Source organism: Heterocephalus glaber, unplaced genomic scaffold (genome assembly GCF_053883595.1).
Source record: "Heterocephalus glaber isolate CG9 unplaced genomic scaffold, H.glaber_assembly_v1.0 deba00001531, whole genome shotgun sequence".
In the NCBI taxonomy this organism is placed as follows: domain Eukaryota; kingdom Metazoa; phylum Chordata; class Mammalia; order Rodentia; family Bathyergidae; genus Heterocephalus; species Heterocephalus glaber.
The window spans coordinates 21,059,331-21,075,662 of record NW_028258329.1 but is presented as its reverse complement, the minus strand read 5'-3'; the positions used below and the strand labels follow the sequence as shown (position 1 = coordinate 21,075,662).

At 40.7% G+C, this 16,332-nt stretch overlaps 1 protein-coding gene across 4 annotated transcripts in view; it reads right to left on the bottom strand.

The window, feature by feature from the left end:
• The window catches only part of Sh3gl3 (SH3 domain containing GRB2 like 3, endophilin A3), a 152,125-nt gene that overhangs the window by 111,411 nt on the left and 24,382 nt on the right, over positions 1-16,332 (bottom strand). The window contains exon 1 of one of the 4 annotated variants that reach the window (XM_087188454.1): positions 5,424-5,576. The exons of the other annotated variants lie outside the window; for them this stretch is intronic. Coding sequence (XP_087044580.1) covers positions 5,424-5,510 — 87 coding nt within the window. The 5' untranslated portion in view covers positions 5,511-5,576. Of the gene's footprint in view, positions 1-5,423; positions 5,577-16,332 lie in introns of those variants that run through there. 4 annotated transcript variants of the gene reach the window in all.

Below are 16,332 nucleotides of genomic sequence, written 5' to 3'. Positions count from 1 at the left end.
ACCACCCACCTGGACCCAATGAACTGGCAACAAAAAGGGATCTGGAAAAAATGAAATCAGAAATAATTTCTCAGATAATAGGAGAAATTGTGCCCCTAGTGCAAGACATGACTAATAAATCTAGAGAGGAGCTGAGGAACATGATGGAATCCCATCATAGGAAACAAATGGAATCCATAAAACAGATGCAAATAGATTTCCAGGAGATGAAAAACTCCATTGAAAGTCTACACAGCAAAATGAGCCAATGTGAGGACAGAATTTCAGATATAGAAGATAAGATTGCAATTAATGACCAGGAAAAGAAAAATTGCTTCAAAATTGTAAGGGAACATGAGAAATCATGCCAGAAGCTGCTAGATGATGCAAAGAAGAATAACATAAGACTGACTGGAGTCAATGAAGAAACAGGAGAGAGTGGAGATGACATAAAAAAAAACTCTTCACAGAAATAATGGCAGAAAACTTCCCAAGCAGGGGGAAAGAGCTTGACATACAGATAAGTGAGGCATATAGGACTCCAAATAGCCTTGATCAAAAAAAATCTACACATAGGCATATAATAGTTAGGATTCCAGAAACTCAACAGAAGAACAAAGTTCTACAAGCAGTTAGAGAAAAGAAACAAATCACATACAAAGGAAAGCCCATCAGAATCACAGCAGACTTCTCAACACAAACCATCAAGGCAAGAAGAGCTTGGAGTGACATATTCCAAGCCCTAAAAGAAAACAGCCTCCAACCCAGATTGATGTACCCTGAAAAACTATCTTTCAAAATGGATGGAGAAATAAGATACTTTCATGACAAAGAGCACCTTAGGAACTTCGTGACTACCAAACCAGCACTCCAAAGAACTTTACACAATAGCCTAGGAACAGACATTGAGGATCACAACCCCAGGAAGAAAAGCAGAATGAACCCATCTGGCATGACAAGAAATTAAATGTAAAGGGGGAGAACCCAACAAAAAGAAAAAGTCATGGCAATGACAAGACAATACATTTCAGTTATAACCATCAACGTTAATGGTCTGAATTCACCAATCAAAAGAAATAGACTAGCAGAATGGGTCAAGAAGCAAAATCTAACAATATTCTGCATACAAGAAACACACTTAATTCAAAAGGAAACTCATAGACTGAAAGTTAAAGGGTGGAAAACAATTCTCCATGTGACAGGAACCCGAAAAAAAGCAGGAGTAGCTATCCTCTTTGCAGATCAAGTAGATTTCAAACCAACACTGATTAAGAGAGATGAAGAAGGACACTACATCCTTGTAAAGGGAAGAATCCAAGAGGAAGAGATGACAATCATAAATATCTATGCACCAAACTCTAGTGCACCCAACTATATAAAACAAATACTAATGGACATGAAAAGTCATATGTGCACTAATACAATTGTAGTGGGGGACCTCAACACCCCATTGTCACAAATAGATAGATCAACTAGACAAAAAATAAGGAATGAAATACTAGAACTCAATTGAACTCTTGAACAAATGAACTTAACACATATTTACAGAGTCTTCCACTCCACAAATTCAGAATATACATTCTTCTCAGCTGCACATGGGTCATTCTCCAAAACAGACCACATACTCACACATAGAACATGTTTAAGTAAGTGCAAAGGAATTGAAGTTGTCCCCTGTATATTATCAGACAATAGTGCGATGAAATTGGAGATCTATAGTAAAGGAAACTCAAAAAATTTCATAAACATGTGGAAATTGAACAACACACTTCTGAATCACCAATGGTTCATAGAGGAAATTAAAGAACAAATCAGACAGTTCCTTCAATTAAATGACAATGACAATGCAACATATCGGAATCTATGGGACACAATGAAAGCAGTCTTATGAGGGAAATTTATAGCAGTGAATATACATATTAGGAAAACAGAACAAGCCCAATTAAACAACCTGATGCTGAACCTCAAGCTTCTAGAAAAAGAAGAGTAGAACAACCCCAGAGCTCATACAAGAGAGGAAATTATAAAGACCAGAGGAGAAATCAATGCAATGGAGACTAAGAGAACGATACAAAAAATCAATGAAGCCAAGAGTTGATTCTTCAAAAGAATCAACAAAATTGACAAACCCTTAGCGAACCTTAACAGGAAAAGGAAAGAAAAGGCCCAAATCCATGCAATTAGGAATGAAAAGGGTGAAATGACAACAGACCCAGCAGAAATCCAGAGGATCATCAATATCTACTTCCAAAACCCATATGCCAATAAGATGGACAACACAGAAGAAATGGACAGATTCCTAGATACATATGAATTACCAAAATTGAATGAAGAAGACCTAAAAATTCTAAACAACCCAATATCAACCAATGAAATTGAAAATGTAATTAAAAACTTATCAACTAAGAAAAGCCTGGGCCCTGACAGCTTCACTGCTGAATTCTACAAGACATTTAGAGAGGAACTGCTGCCACTACTGTTTAAACTCTTCAATGAAATTGAAAGGGAAGCAATACTCCCAAATTCATTCTTGGAAGCAAGCATCACCTTGATCCCCAAAGCAGAGAAAGACCCAACCGAAAAGGAGAACTATAGGCCAATCTCACTAATGAACATAGATGCAAATATCCTTAATAAGATAATGGCAAACAGAATGCAGAAGATCATCAAGAAGATCATACACCCTGATCAAGTGGGATTCATCCCAGGGATGCAGGGATGGTTCAATATATGCAAATCAATCAACGTAATACACTATATCAATAGAGCCAAGGACAAAATCCATATGATTATCTCCATAGACACAGAAAAAGCATTTGACAAAATCCAACATGCATTTATGATAAAAAAAAAAACCTCCAAAAAATTGGAATAGATGGTCTCTACCTCAAACTGATAGAAGCCATCTATGAAAAACCAACAGCCAATATCATACTAAATGGTCAAAAACTGAAATCCTTCACACTAAAATCAGGAACAAGACAAGGATGTCCACTATCACCAGTCTTGTTCAATATAGTTCTGGAAACATTAGCCACAGCAATTAGACAAGAGAAAGAAATAAAAGGAATAAAGATAGGAAATGAAGAAGTCAAATTGTCATTATTTGCAGATGACATGATACTCTATATAGAAGACCCCAAGTACTCCACCAAAAGTCTTCTAGACTTAATAACCTAATTCAGTCAAGTAGCTGGTTACAAGGTCAACACACAAAAATCAATAGCTTTTCTCTACACCAATGACAGACTCACTGAGAGAGAAATAGGGCAAATAATTCTTTTCACAATAGCATCCAAAAAACTGAAATACCTAGGAATCCATCTAACAAAATAAATCAAAGACCTCTTCTCTGAAAACTACAGCACTCTGAAAAGAGAGATTGAAGATGATATCAGAAAATGGACAGACATCCCCTGCTCCTGGGTAGGAAGGATTAATATAGTGAAAATGGCCATACTTCCAAAACTGCTATATAAATTTAATACAATTCCGATTGAGATCCCAGCAGCATACTTCATGGACCTTGAGAAAACAATCCAAAAATTCATTTGGAACAGGAAGAGACCCAGAATAGCAAAAGCAATTCTAGGTAACAGAGACATGGCAGGGGGTATCACAATCCCCAACCTGCAATTATACTACAAAGCTACTGTGATAAAAACAGCATGGTACTGGCAAAGAAACAGATTTGCGGACCAGTGAAACAGATTAGAAGATGCAGAAACAACGCCAGACACACTCAGCCATCTCACCTTCGATAAAGGAGCCAAACACCCTCACTGGAGGAAAGATAGCCTCTTTAATAAATGGTGCTGGAAAAATTGGGCTGCAACTTGCCAAAGATTAAAACTAGACCTGTATCTCTCACCATGCACTAAACTAAAATCAAAATGGATTAAAGATCTAAATAGTAAAATAGAAACTCTGAACCAGTTGGAACAGAGGTTAGGTAGAACTCTTGAAGACATTGGTGTAGGAAAAGACTTTATGAACAAAACCTCAGTTGCCCGTGAACTAGCACAAACAATCAACAAGTGGGATCTCTTCTTATTAAAAAGCTTCTGCACAGCAAGAGAAACCACCAGCAGTGTGTAGAGACAACCCACAATGTGGGAAAAAATCTTCACCTGCTCTTCCTCAGACAAAGGTCTACTATCTCAAATCTATAAAGAACTTAAAAAGATCAGACCTCCCAAATTTAGAGACCCAATCCAAAAATGGGCATCTGAAATGAACAGACATTTCTGAGACAAAGAAGTAGAAATAGCAAATAAATACATGAAAAAATGTTCAACATCACTGGTCATTTGAGAGATGCAAATGAAAACAACGCTGAGATTCCACCTCACTCCAGAAAGAATGGCTGCTATCATGAAATCAACCAATAACAAATGCTGGTGGGGCTGTAGGGAAAGAGGAACCCTGCTCCACTGCTGGTGGGAGTGTAGACTGGTGCAACCACTGTGGAAATCAGTATGGAGATACCTCAAAGAACTAGGACTGGAAGTTCCACTTGACCCTGCTATTCCACTGCTGGGGATCTTCCCCAAAGAATTAAAAGAATCATACCACAGTGATATATGTGTGCCCATGTTCATAGCAGCACAGTTTGTGATAGCTAAAACTTGGAAACAGCCCAAATGCCCATCAACTGGAGACTGGATCAAGAAAATGTGGTTTTTTTATAAAATGGAGTACTACTCAGCCATAAAAAATGAGAACTTACAGACATTTATAGTTAAGTGGATGCACATTGAGGCAATACTCTTCAGTGAAATAAATAGGACACACATGTACAAATACTGAATAGTTTCTCTGGTGTGAGAAACTGAAAGTGTAAATAAGGACTAAATGTATAATAGGTAATGTGAAGTAGGAAGAAAAGGGGCAAAGGGGAAGGGGAAGTGGGAGGGGTAGGGGAAAGGATAGAAGGGAATGGGATTAATATGAGAAAATGGAAAAATAGGAACAAAATCTTTGTAAATAGGGAGGAATGGAGGGGTTGAAGGGAGGGCTGGGCAAGGCTGAAAAATAAGAACCAAGAGAGATTATGTAAAGGTGCAAATTTCCAATGATGAATGTCATTATACTGTATACCTAAAATGTAGCGATGATTAGAATGAATAATTGAAAATGCAAAATAGGGAAAAAAGGTCCAAAGGGGTAGGGGTAGTGGGAGGTGCGGGGGAAAGGAAAGAAGGGAAAGGAAAAATGATGAGAAATGGAAAAAATGGAAATAAAGTCTTTGTAAATAGGGAAGGAAGGGCTAGGAATGGGGAAAAAATAAGAACCAAGATGCATTATGTAAAGGTACAAGTTCCCAATGAGAAATGTAATTGTGTTGTATACCTAAAATGTACCAATAAAAGAATTTTTAAAAAAATGATTGGGGGCCAAAATGTCTTTTATGGTAGACAGTGGAACAGAGCACTATGACTTACTGTTATGCAGCCCAACCCAAGAACAGTGCTGGAACGGCACCAAAGTGTTGTTGCTGCACTTACAGGAAACTGCATATAAGGTATCATAGAAGAAAGCCCAGATTTGTGTACAGCATGTTAAATATTTAGGATTCCAAATAACGCAGGGCATGCATTACCTAGGAAATGAAAGAAAACAGGTTATTAGTGCCATCCCTGAGCCCCAAACAAAGAAACAGCTGAGAGAGTTTCTTTGGGCAGCAGGTTCCTGCAGGATTTGGATTCTGGGGTTTGAAGAAATCTCTAAATCCCTCTAGGAAACCCTAAAGGGAAAGGAGGAGAATCATCTACTTTTGGACTATAGAACAAGAGGAAGCTTTTAAGAAACTAAAATTGACTTTGGCAGCCACCCCAGCCCTAGGCATACCAGATGTGAAGTGGCCTTTTACTCTATATGTGACTGAGAAAAATCATGTTGTCCTTGGAGAGTTAACGCAAGAAGTAGACCCATGGAAACAACCAGTGGCATACTTGTCTAAAAATTTAGACCCAGTAGCAAAACAGTGGCCTCCTTGCCTTCGGGCTTTAGCAGCCTCAGTTTTGTTAATTCAAGAAGCAGACAAGCTAACTTTAGGTCAGGAACTGACTGCAGGTTCCACACGTGGTCCTAGAACTGCTGAACACAAGAGGGCATCAATGGCTCTCAAATAATCAGGTTACTCAGTACCAAGCCCTTCACTGTGAGAACCCCTGCTTATGGTTTATTGCTGTAAAAGCTTTAAATCCTGCTACCTTCTTGCCCACGGAGACAGGCCCTCCTGATCATGGTTGCTTGAGTGTCACTGATGAGCTCTTTTCTAGCTGCCCTGACTTGCAAATGACACCCTTGTCCGATGCTGAGCTCATTCTGCTCACGGATGGGAGCAGCTTCGTGGAAGATGGGGTTCATCATGCTGGATATGTGGTAACCATGAGGGATGAGGTGATCCTAGCCAGGCCCCTTCCTTTTGGCTGGTCGGCACAATGTGCTAAGCTCTGGGCACTCATACAGGCACTCCAATGGACAAAGGATAAGACAGTAAATATATACACAGATTCTCGCTATGCATTTGCTACATTGCACATTCATGGCATGATTTGTCAAGAGCAAGGTCTTCTCACAGCAGAAGGGAAGCAAATTAAAAATAAACAGGAAATCGTACAGTTGCTAGAGGCAGTGTGGGAACCTAGCAAAGTCTCAGTAATTCATTTTCCAGGACATCAGAAAGGCAAAGACTTCATTACACAAGTTAATAATAAAGCAGACATGGAAGCCAAGAAGGCTGCCAAGCAAAAACTACAAATTGTCATGCTAACATGGACACAAGCTGCACAACAAAGTGCTCAAAAGCTGCAGATTTCTATAATATATTCAGACAAGGAGAACATCTGGGTTAAAGAACAGCATGTAGAGAAACAAGGAGACATCTGGGTACTTGCAGAAGGGAGACTAGTTATTCCTGAACCTTCATCCTATTACTGGGTAAACTGGTATCATGAGTTAACACATGGAGGCAAGACTGCATTACAAAAGCTACTAGAGAAATATTTTTATATCCCTTGTGTGGTTGCTCTGTGTGAATAGGTATCTCAGAGATGTCAGCCTCCTTGCATACTTAAGAGATTTTACAGGTAACCTCACACAATTAGGAACCTCTACTATGGAATTGCAGGTGTTAGAATTAGGAAAAGCATTTAACCATATACAAGGTCAGTTGAGAACAAAGGAAGGCTTACCAATTAGGACTCCTGCACATTTGATTAAGCCTGGTGATTTAATTTATGTTAAAAGTTGGAAAAAGATGCCTTTACAATCTATATGGGAAGGACCATATGTTACACTTATGGTTACTCCCACAGCTGTCAGGGTCACTAACATCCAACGATGGATTCACCACTCCCAAGTGAAGAAATCCCACACCAAGGCTGACCCTGAAAGCCAGAAAAGACAACACACTCAAAGCCCTGCCCTCACCACTCCAAAGGCTGGTGAGTCAATGCTCAGCTGAAGAATGGGAGCACCAAGAAAAGCAATATGGGCTCTTGTTCCAGATCACCACGGCTCTAAGTTTCTTTGTTTTCGAACTGTGGGTGTTTAAGCCTAGTGATTAAAAATTTGATGAACAATATGTGACTTTTAAAATGGTAAAATGGGAACCAGAAGGCTATCCATTTACAATGTTCTTTGATGCCTGCCCAAAAGAACATTATGGGGGACCTGGGGTAGCTTCTGACTGTGGGGGCTATTCTAATGAGAAATTATATTGCAAAGAGAAAACACAAGTTTGGATCAACAGCTCCCTTGTTGGATGAGCCACTGGTAACAACTGTAAACAAGGTCAATGTAATCCTATATCTATGTAAATGCCAGCCCCATGGGATCCTATTTGGCTACAAGGAGTAATGTATCAAATTTATATAGGAAGCTATGCATTCACTTCTGAAATACCCCTGAAAGGTTACTGGAAATGATACATGTTTCCTTGGGCGACGAAGGAAGAATGGGACAAACAACACTTGCACAAATCTAGTCTTGTTAAAGGAAGAAAACAATATATTTCATTAGGACAAGAATGATCTTGAGGAAATTCGAGACACAATTCAGGCTTCAGAAACCCAAGTAGATTCACTGCCCAATGTTGTATTACAGAATAGGCATGCTCTTGATTTGCTAACAGCTCAGAAAGGAGGAACTTGCTTATTTCTCGGTAAAGAGTGCTGTTATCAGGCTAATAAATCTGGTGTAATACAAGAATCACTAGACAAACTGAAAGATCGGATCAAAGCTCTTGATAATGAATTTGGTACAGGAGAGCCATCCTATGGAATTAACTTTACTTTGACAGGATGAAAAACTTGGATAGGACCTCTTCTGAGTCCCCTCCTTGTTATAATATTAATATTAATGTTTAGTCCTTGTGTCATTCAATGGATTTCAAAATGTATACAGCAGCATATTGCTGCCACTCAACACTACAAAATGCTAGTGCTAAGAAATACAGATGAGCTAGATAAAACATATTATGGATAGAAGAATTATCCTGAAGTAAACAGAGGGAGGAATGATGGGGAAAAGTTTTAGACTGCTTAGTAGATTAACAATTAAAGTAGTTGTAGGAACAAAATAGGTAGTGTATCCCTTTAAAACTTGCTTTGCCCATTGCTTTGGTTGTTTAAAGTGATATACGACTCTTTTGACCTACAGCCCTCCTACAGATAACATCTTAAAAACAAAGTTGCAATGCTTGGGAAAATTTGTGATATATGTGCTTTAACTGTCATGTGTTTGTGCCTGTAACCAGTGATAGAAACCACCTATGTCTAACCATTAAACAGAAACTGGAATTTTGTTTGCTCAGCAAGTACCACTAGGGATGAGATAATGGCTAAAAAGGATATAAAAGGAAATGCTGAACAAAGGGGTGCACGGACACTGACCAGACCAGTTTCTGGTGGTCCTGCCTGCTTGCAAGTAAACTTTTATTATTTTACCTGAATTCTGTGTCTCCATGTATTTCTTTCCACCATTTCTGGAACAAAAGGTTTGCCCAGCATGAAAGAAGCAACTTCTTCCATGCACTGTGGAGGCTGACAAACATGAAGTGGACAAGTTAGACTATGTCATTCAAAGGCCTTTCAAGGAAAGTTGACCTGGCACAAACGTCTGAAGATGTCATTTATTCCCCTGCTCCTCAAAGCACCTTGCAAACACTAAGCTCCTTTGGAAACCAACTTGAATACCAGAATAGTGTAAGCACTGATTTTGAATTTTCAATGTGTGGATCTACTGACATGTTAGCCTCAACAAATTCCAAAGCACAGGGACATTCAGAGCCTCTAAATCTTACCTACACTATTTCACAAGAAAAGTCTGTCTTACTGCACCGTGTGCACAGAAGGCACTCAGAAGAAACAAGATGAGACTCTGGAAGGAAAGATAAAACCAGATTCCAAGAATGACCCTATCGGAAGTGTGTATCATACAATACTGACAAGTTGAAGACTTTTAGTCATCATTGTTCAGGCAGCAGACTCTGTTCATTTTATTTCCCAAGGTCTTGCCTGCTCATTGCCATTAAGCTTTCTCCACATTGGGGTCCACACTGTCCAATCACTCATTCAAAAACTGCTTACCAACCATATGGGCTCGGGAACTGCGCTGGCCACTGATGGGAAGGAGTTCCTCTCAGTCTTGGTCATACCAATTTCCTCAATGTTATCTCAGGCTTTCAGCCCATACCCCATCTTTATTTTTCAGTTGTGAGTAATTTTTATACCCCATATTAAAGAGATCTTCCCCTGCAATGCCTTCTGTTTGTCTTCTAATAGTGATCCCTGAATGACACCATCAAGAAGCCTTGAGATACAAACATGGCTCCCCAGTCTGTGCATGAGGCTCCTGACTGATGGCCACATGCTGCAGGCCTTTTCTTTACTTTTCCCCTTGCTCCTGCACCATGCACTTGTGCTCTTGTCCTCCAACATGCATGGGGACTTCCTATGTTCTGCTTTTCTCTGTGTGCACAGGATCTCAGACTGCCCCCTGCTCATCACTCCTGCTCCTGGAGGGCTCCCCACTTTCTCTCATTTAAGTCTGCAAGTTGCTTCTGAGCTTCTGTACTGATGACAATGACTTCCAATTTTAGTTCTTCCCCATGCCCTTTCTCCCATCTAGGTAAGGCTTATTAGGTTTACATATTGTTCCAGAAAAACTGTCATCCATTCATTCATGTTCTGATTTAGGAGTCTTCTCGGTGTTTAGGATAATGCTCATTAGGAAAACAATCTTAATATAGTATGTCATTAAAAGTGAACACATTTCAGAGGATGATATTGCTCCTGCAATACTGACACTGCTGTTTTCATGATGAGCAAAGGCTGTCCTGCCCAGAGACAGCCCCAGTGGTGGTCCTTATATATGGCTGCATTAGGCTGATGCAAGGGTGGGAGAAGCTGACGGGGACATCAAAGAGGCCGCACCTCCTTGATGGGCCAAGAAGATGAGCATGGTTTCTTGCTGAGCTTCAGGGAACCCGCTCCTTCCTCACTTGAATTCTGTGTGGTCATTTCCAAAGCACAAATAATATTTTCTACCTAATACATTTACCAAAAAATAAATCGTTATCCAGCCACATGTCTTCCTCTCTGAGTGGTGGCGGAGCCCACCTGATGACTTCTCTGTGTCCTTCTGGCCCTGACCCACCAGAGAACAGCACCAAGATCACCTGGACAGTGAGTGTGCAGACCAGAACCTTGCTTATCAGGGTCCATGGAAACAAGTGAGAGCATTCAGTGAAGAGGCAATAGAAACACACACAACAGGAAGAAATTGGCTGGGTCCACAGAGGAGGGGTCCCTGGACAGGTCCCAGCCTCTTCCATCTCCCCAAGGATGGTGTCCAGACAAGGTCACTGACCTCCTTCCTGTCTTCATCGGAGACCTCTGTCCTCACTGAAGCTGCTCTCCCTAACCTATCTATTTATCTCCCTGCCTATTTACTTTTGCCATCTTCCTCCAGACTCTGTCACCATCAGGCAAAAACCCGACTCACTGTCTGCTCTCTATTTCTCAGTCTGGTCTCTGCTTCCCTTGCTTGCTTTCACCTGGAACAGCATTTTGGTTTAGCCTCTTCATTTTAAGACCTAGAGAGACCTAGAGGGACCTAGAGGGACTAAGTGACTTTCCCAAGATCACACAGAAATGGCAAACTGAAATCTAAACTCATGTGCCCTATAGAAACTGGAGCATTCAATATTGAAGGAACCTCGGATCTCTAGTTATAGAACAATTGGTTTGCAAATACACAAATTTGCCCTTGGACTATCAAACCCTGGCTAAGGATGGGGTAAAAGCAACTAAGTTTCTTGGGGTATGGAGGGCTCACCCCTGTTCTGGAAACAGACACAATCCTGAGATAATACAAGGAGCAAGTTGGATGAGGGTGGAAATGGGGACTTGTGCAGGGATGGGGAGGGGAGCTGAAGGGTCATCACTCCTGGATAGTGGAAATTTAGGGTAGTTTTTACCTTTTCCTCAAGCCTTACTGTGCAACTTGAATTTTCTTCATAGGTAGGTATATATTGGCTTAACTAGGAAAAATATACCAGTAAGCCTGGGAGAACACAGCCAGGAAAAAGAAAGAATTCCAGGTTGGGGGTCTGGGGTGTCTTTCTGCCATAGATTTGGGTACTTAGCATCCATTTTTCTAGCAGGCACATAGGTGACCAGTTCTAACCAGTTAATGTAGCTCAAGTTTTCCCCTACATGGAAGGAAGAGAAGCCTTTTTCTAATTCAAGCAAAGAGTATCACTGGGGCTAGCAGTGACTGCAGGGACATGCTGACTCCCATACACCACTGCTCCTCACAGAGCCTTAAGAAGTTTGAGTCAAATCACATACATACACCAGGTTGAGTGTCTGTCTTTATCAGTAACTTCTGTTCCTCATCCATCCCATATCCACAGTCCTTAGGGGACAACCGGGCTGGTGTGAAGATGCCCATACTAACTACTCCCTGCCATATGGGCTCCTCACCTGGGGACACTGCTGTTGGAAGGTGTACATGTTCATGTCTCAGAATGGTCAGTGTGGCCCAGCAGCCCTGAAGGACATGTAAGCACTTTTTCAGCACTGTGACAAAATCCCCACATATTCAGCGAATATGAAGGTAAGATTTATTTTGGATCCTCGTGTTGGAGGTTTCAGTTCATGGAGAGTGAGCCCTGTTGCTTTTGAGATTGTGGTGAGGCAGTGAGTCATCGGAAGAGCATATGGCAGAGAAGCCTGTTCCCATCACAGCATCCAGGAAGCAGAGATAGGGAAGGGGCTGGGGTCCTACTGTGCCCTTCAAAGGCTGGGCCCAATGACCTAACTTTCTTCTACCAGGCCCCACCTCCTAAAGTTCCTCCAGCTCCCAGAAGTTCCAGGGGAAATAGCTGAGCCTTGACCATATGCACCTTGGAGCAACATTTTGGATCCAAATTATAGCAAGGATCAACAGCCTTTTTATCACTTGTCAGAGATGGATGTTATGGCTGAGATGTGCCACAGAAGAGGGCTGTCTCTGGCTGAAGACCTGAGAAGGAATGTTACTGGGGCCAGTGACATCAGTGTGAGAAACCCATGTCCCACTCTTGTACCAACACTAGGCTTGTTCATGGGTAAGGGAGAAGGGACACAGCAGCTAGCGGCTCAGGACCAGAATCTGGAGCATAAAAGGACAAATACAGTTCCTGGAATAATCAGAACAATATGTTCCTCACACAAAGACTCACTACAAAGAAGAGCAGAAATTGCTCTGGGTCCACGTTAGGACAGGAAGGCATAGTCCTCAAAACAGGCCATGTACAAAACAGAAGAGGCCAATATAGCACACAGTTAACTGAAGAAAAAAAAAAAAGAACCAAATTACAAGACATGCAAGGCACAGAGGAACATGCTGGGCAAGGACATGAGACAATATTGAGAACAAGCCAAGGGAGGGACAACACATTGACATCTTGCAAGGGAAAGAACAAAAAGAAAAAAATAGAAATAAAAGAGGTGAGGGGAGCACTTGATTAAGAGATTTAAATGACCCAGCAACTCCACCCATGGGTGGATACTAAAATTAATTGAAAACAGGTCCCAAATACTTTGTATTGTGTGGAGTGAATGTCTGTGCCCCTAGATGCATTTGAAAAAGTCCTAACCCCCAACAAGATTGAATTTGGAAGTGAGATTTGAGAATATGATTAGGTTTAGAAAAACCAACAAAGGCAATGACTCCATAGTGGGGAGAGTGTCTTTGTAAGAGGAAGAGGAGAAAACAGAGTTCAGTGGCTCTCTCTCTTTCTCTGACACAAAAGTCCCAGCCAGGAAAAGGACCCCCACCAGGAATCAAATCTGCCAGCACTTGCTAGGCACAGTGGTGCACACCTGTAATCCTAGAACTCTGGGAGGCTGGGGCAGGAGGATAACAAGTTCAAGCCCAGCCTGGGCAATTTAAAAATAAGATCCTGTCTCAAAATTTTTTTAAAAAATTTAAAGGGGGAGGGGGAGCTGGGGATGTAGCTCAGTTCAAATGCCCTGGGTTCAATCCCCACTACTACAAAAAAAAGAAAGAAAGAAAGGGAAAAATCTGGCAGCACTTTGATCTTAGATTCAGAATTATGACTAACAAATATCTGCTGTTTGAGCTCCCTAGTCTATAATATTTTGTTTTAGCACCCTGAGTTGACTAGAATAAAGTATTCATAGCAGCATTACTCACAAAAGCCAAACAAAGGAAAAGCCCAAATGTCCACCAATAGATGAATGAATAAACAAGTTATGGTGTATCTATACAATAGAATATTATTTAAACATAAAAAGGAACAAAGTACTGCTGCACCATAGATGACTCTCAGAAACATACAAAGTAAAAAACATGACACAAAAAGTCACATACTATACAATTCCATTCATATGAAATATCCAGAGTAGACAAATCCACAGGAACAGAAAGCATATTGGTTGTTGCCAGGGATGAGGGGGGACAATGGAGAGTAACTGCTTAAAGGATATAGGATTTAATTTTGGGGTGAGGGAAGTCTTTTGGAACTAGGTAGAGATGATGGTTGCACAACACTGTGAATGTACTAAATGCCACTGAATTCTTTATCTTACCACTGTGACAAAATGCCTAAGAAAACAAATTTATAAGAGGAAAAACTTCTGGCTCACAGTCTCAGAGGTTTCAGTCTGCTAACATCTTACCCATTTATTTACATGCTTGTGGCAACACAGCACATCATGGCAGAAGCCCACAGTGGAGGAAAACACTTTCATCACAACAGCCAGGAAGCAAAGAGACACATAGGAAGGGTTCCAGTATCCTCTTCAAAGGCAAACCCAATGACCTAACTTCCTGCCACTTGACCCCAATCCCTAGAGGCTCCACCACCTCCTAACAGTGCCTTGGGCTGGTGACCAAGCCTTAACACATAGCTTTGGGGATATTCAAGACCAACTATAACATGGTACAAGCATAAATTACCTGCTCCTTTAAGCTCCTTTAAAATAACACTGTGGTGTTACATTGAAAGATAGGGGGATAATGTGAGGGAAAAATTAAATCAGGAGGCAGTATTTATGTCACTCTGAGTAGAATTAAAGCAGAAGACAGAAAGTGAGATTCAAATGGGTCCTTTTATATTGCTGAAAGATACAATCACTAACAAAGACTCAATCAAACCAAAGCTTTTGTACCAAGACACATTAAGTAGCTTAAACAGAAAGAAATCTGATGATAGGCTCCTGATTCAAAATCTATACCTGAGTGCTTCACTCCTTAGCACCAAGAGTCTCCTGGAGTGGCTAGAGAGCTATAACATTTGGAAAAGCATCTAGACCATCTTTCAAAACTGAGGCAACTCCCAACTACCTAACTATGGGGCAGCAGGCTTGAGAAATTTCTGAAAGACATGAAGCAGGCAAGGATGGCTCGACCTCACCAGTCAGATGGGCACACAGAGTGGGTAAACCCAGAGGCTAGAGTGGGAGTCCCACAGATGCCCCTAAAGAAACACTGTGGTACCTATTGGCAAGAGCAGGGCACCTCTCTTACTCTGGGTAGACATACAAAAGGAAAAGGAATGACTGTCACAGAAGTGAGACACTCTCAAGGTAGGGATGGGGGTTTCATTCATTTCTGCAAATATTAAGTGTCTTCTATGTAACAGTAACTAGGGCCAGGAATGGTGCAGTAAACAAAACCTCTGTGATCTCTAAACTCAGTGATTATGTGATCCAATACATACATGACCACCCATGGCCATTTAAATTTTTATTTTAATTGATTAAAAATTATAGACTTACATCTTAGTCACTCTAGCCACATTTCAAGGGCTCAATAGCCATGTGTGGCTAGTGGCTATCAAAGTCACAGCTGGGATCCTAACATGTCCCTCATCACAGGAAGTGGCACTGGGCAATGTAGGTCTTGGCCAATGCCTTCCTGGCTCTTAAAAGCATTCACAACCTTCCTTTGAGAAGCTAAACTCTCAGTCTAAGCCTCTCCCTTCTTGCCTTGTCTGGGCTGACAGAGCAGATCTCACCTGCTGAAACTAGACACACTAAGGCCACTTTCTTTTAAGAGCACTGGAGAAAATCACCACATATGTGAAGAAAGCTGATAGTTCCAAATAAGAGCCTGGATCTGATAAGCAAAAGTAAGTATGCCCTTGAGAACCAGCCCTACACAAAGCAGAAGAAGAAAGCATGAAAACAACTCACTTACTCCTATTACTATGATGGCATTGCATCTCTGGATAAAGGACAAATTGAGATCAAGACTTCTATTCAAAGAATATAATTATTCAAATGAAAGACAAGATAGTACTGAAAAATCAGCTCACATATCAAGGGAAATGAAGTCAGAGACTTTAGGGGAAAACAAATCTTAAGAAAATTCTCCCAGAACTTAAAAAAGTATCTAGAGATAAATATTTATAGAAATAGGAGATTAAGCCAAACAAACCCTGGGAGGGTCAATCTATATAGTAGTAAGAATCCCAAAGAGATAAAGAAGAGTAGAATACATAAAAAGGCTACTTTATATCCAAAAAAAGATGTAATTTGTAATAAAAACACACAGTTACAACACAGAGGATCAACTAAATAAAATATATAAGACATGTGATAGCAGGATTATTATACTTAACATATGAAAATAAATTTTTTTTCCATTTTTGGTGCCAGGGATCAAACTCAGTTCCTTGCACTTGCGAAGCAGGTGGCAGAACCACTGAGCTAAATCCCCGGCCCTGAAAATAAATTTTTAAATGACACATGGAAAATGACAAAAGGAAATTCAAAAAAGGAATGCAAATAGTTGGCACTGTGAAGCTGCCAGAATCAAAACAGAGTCACT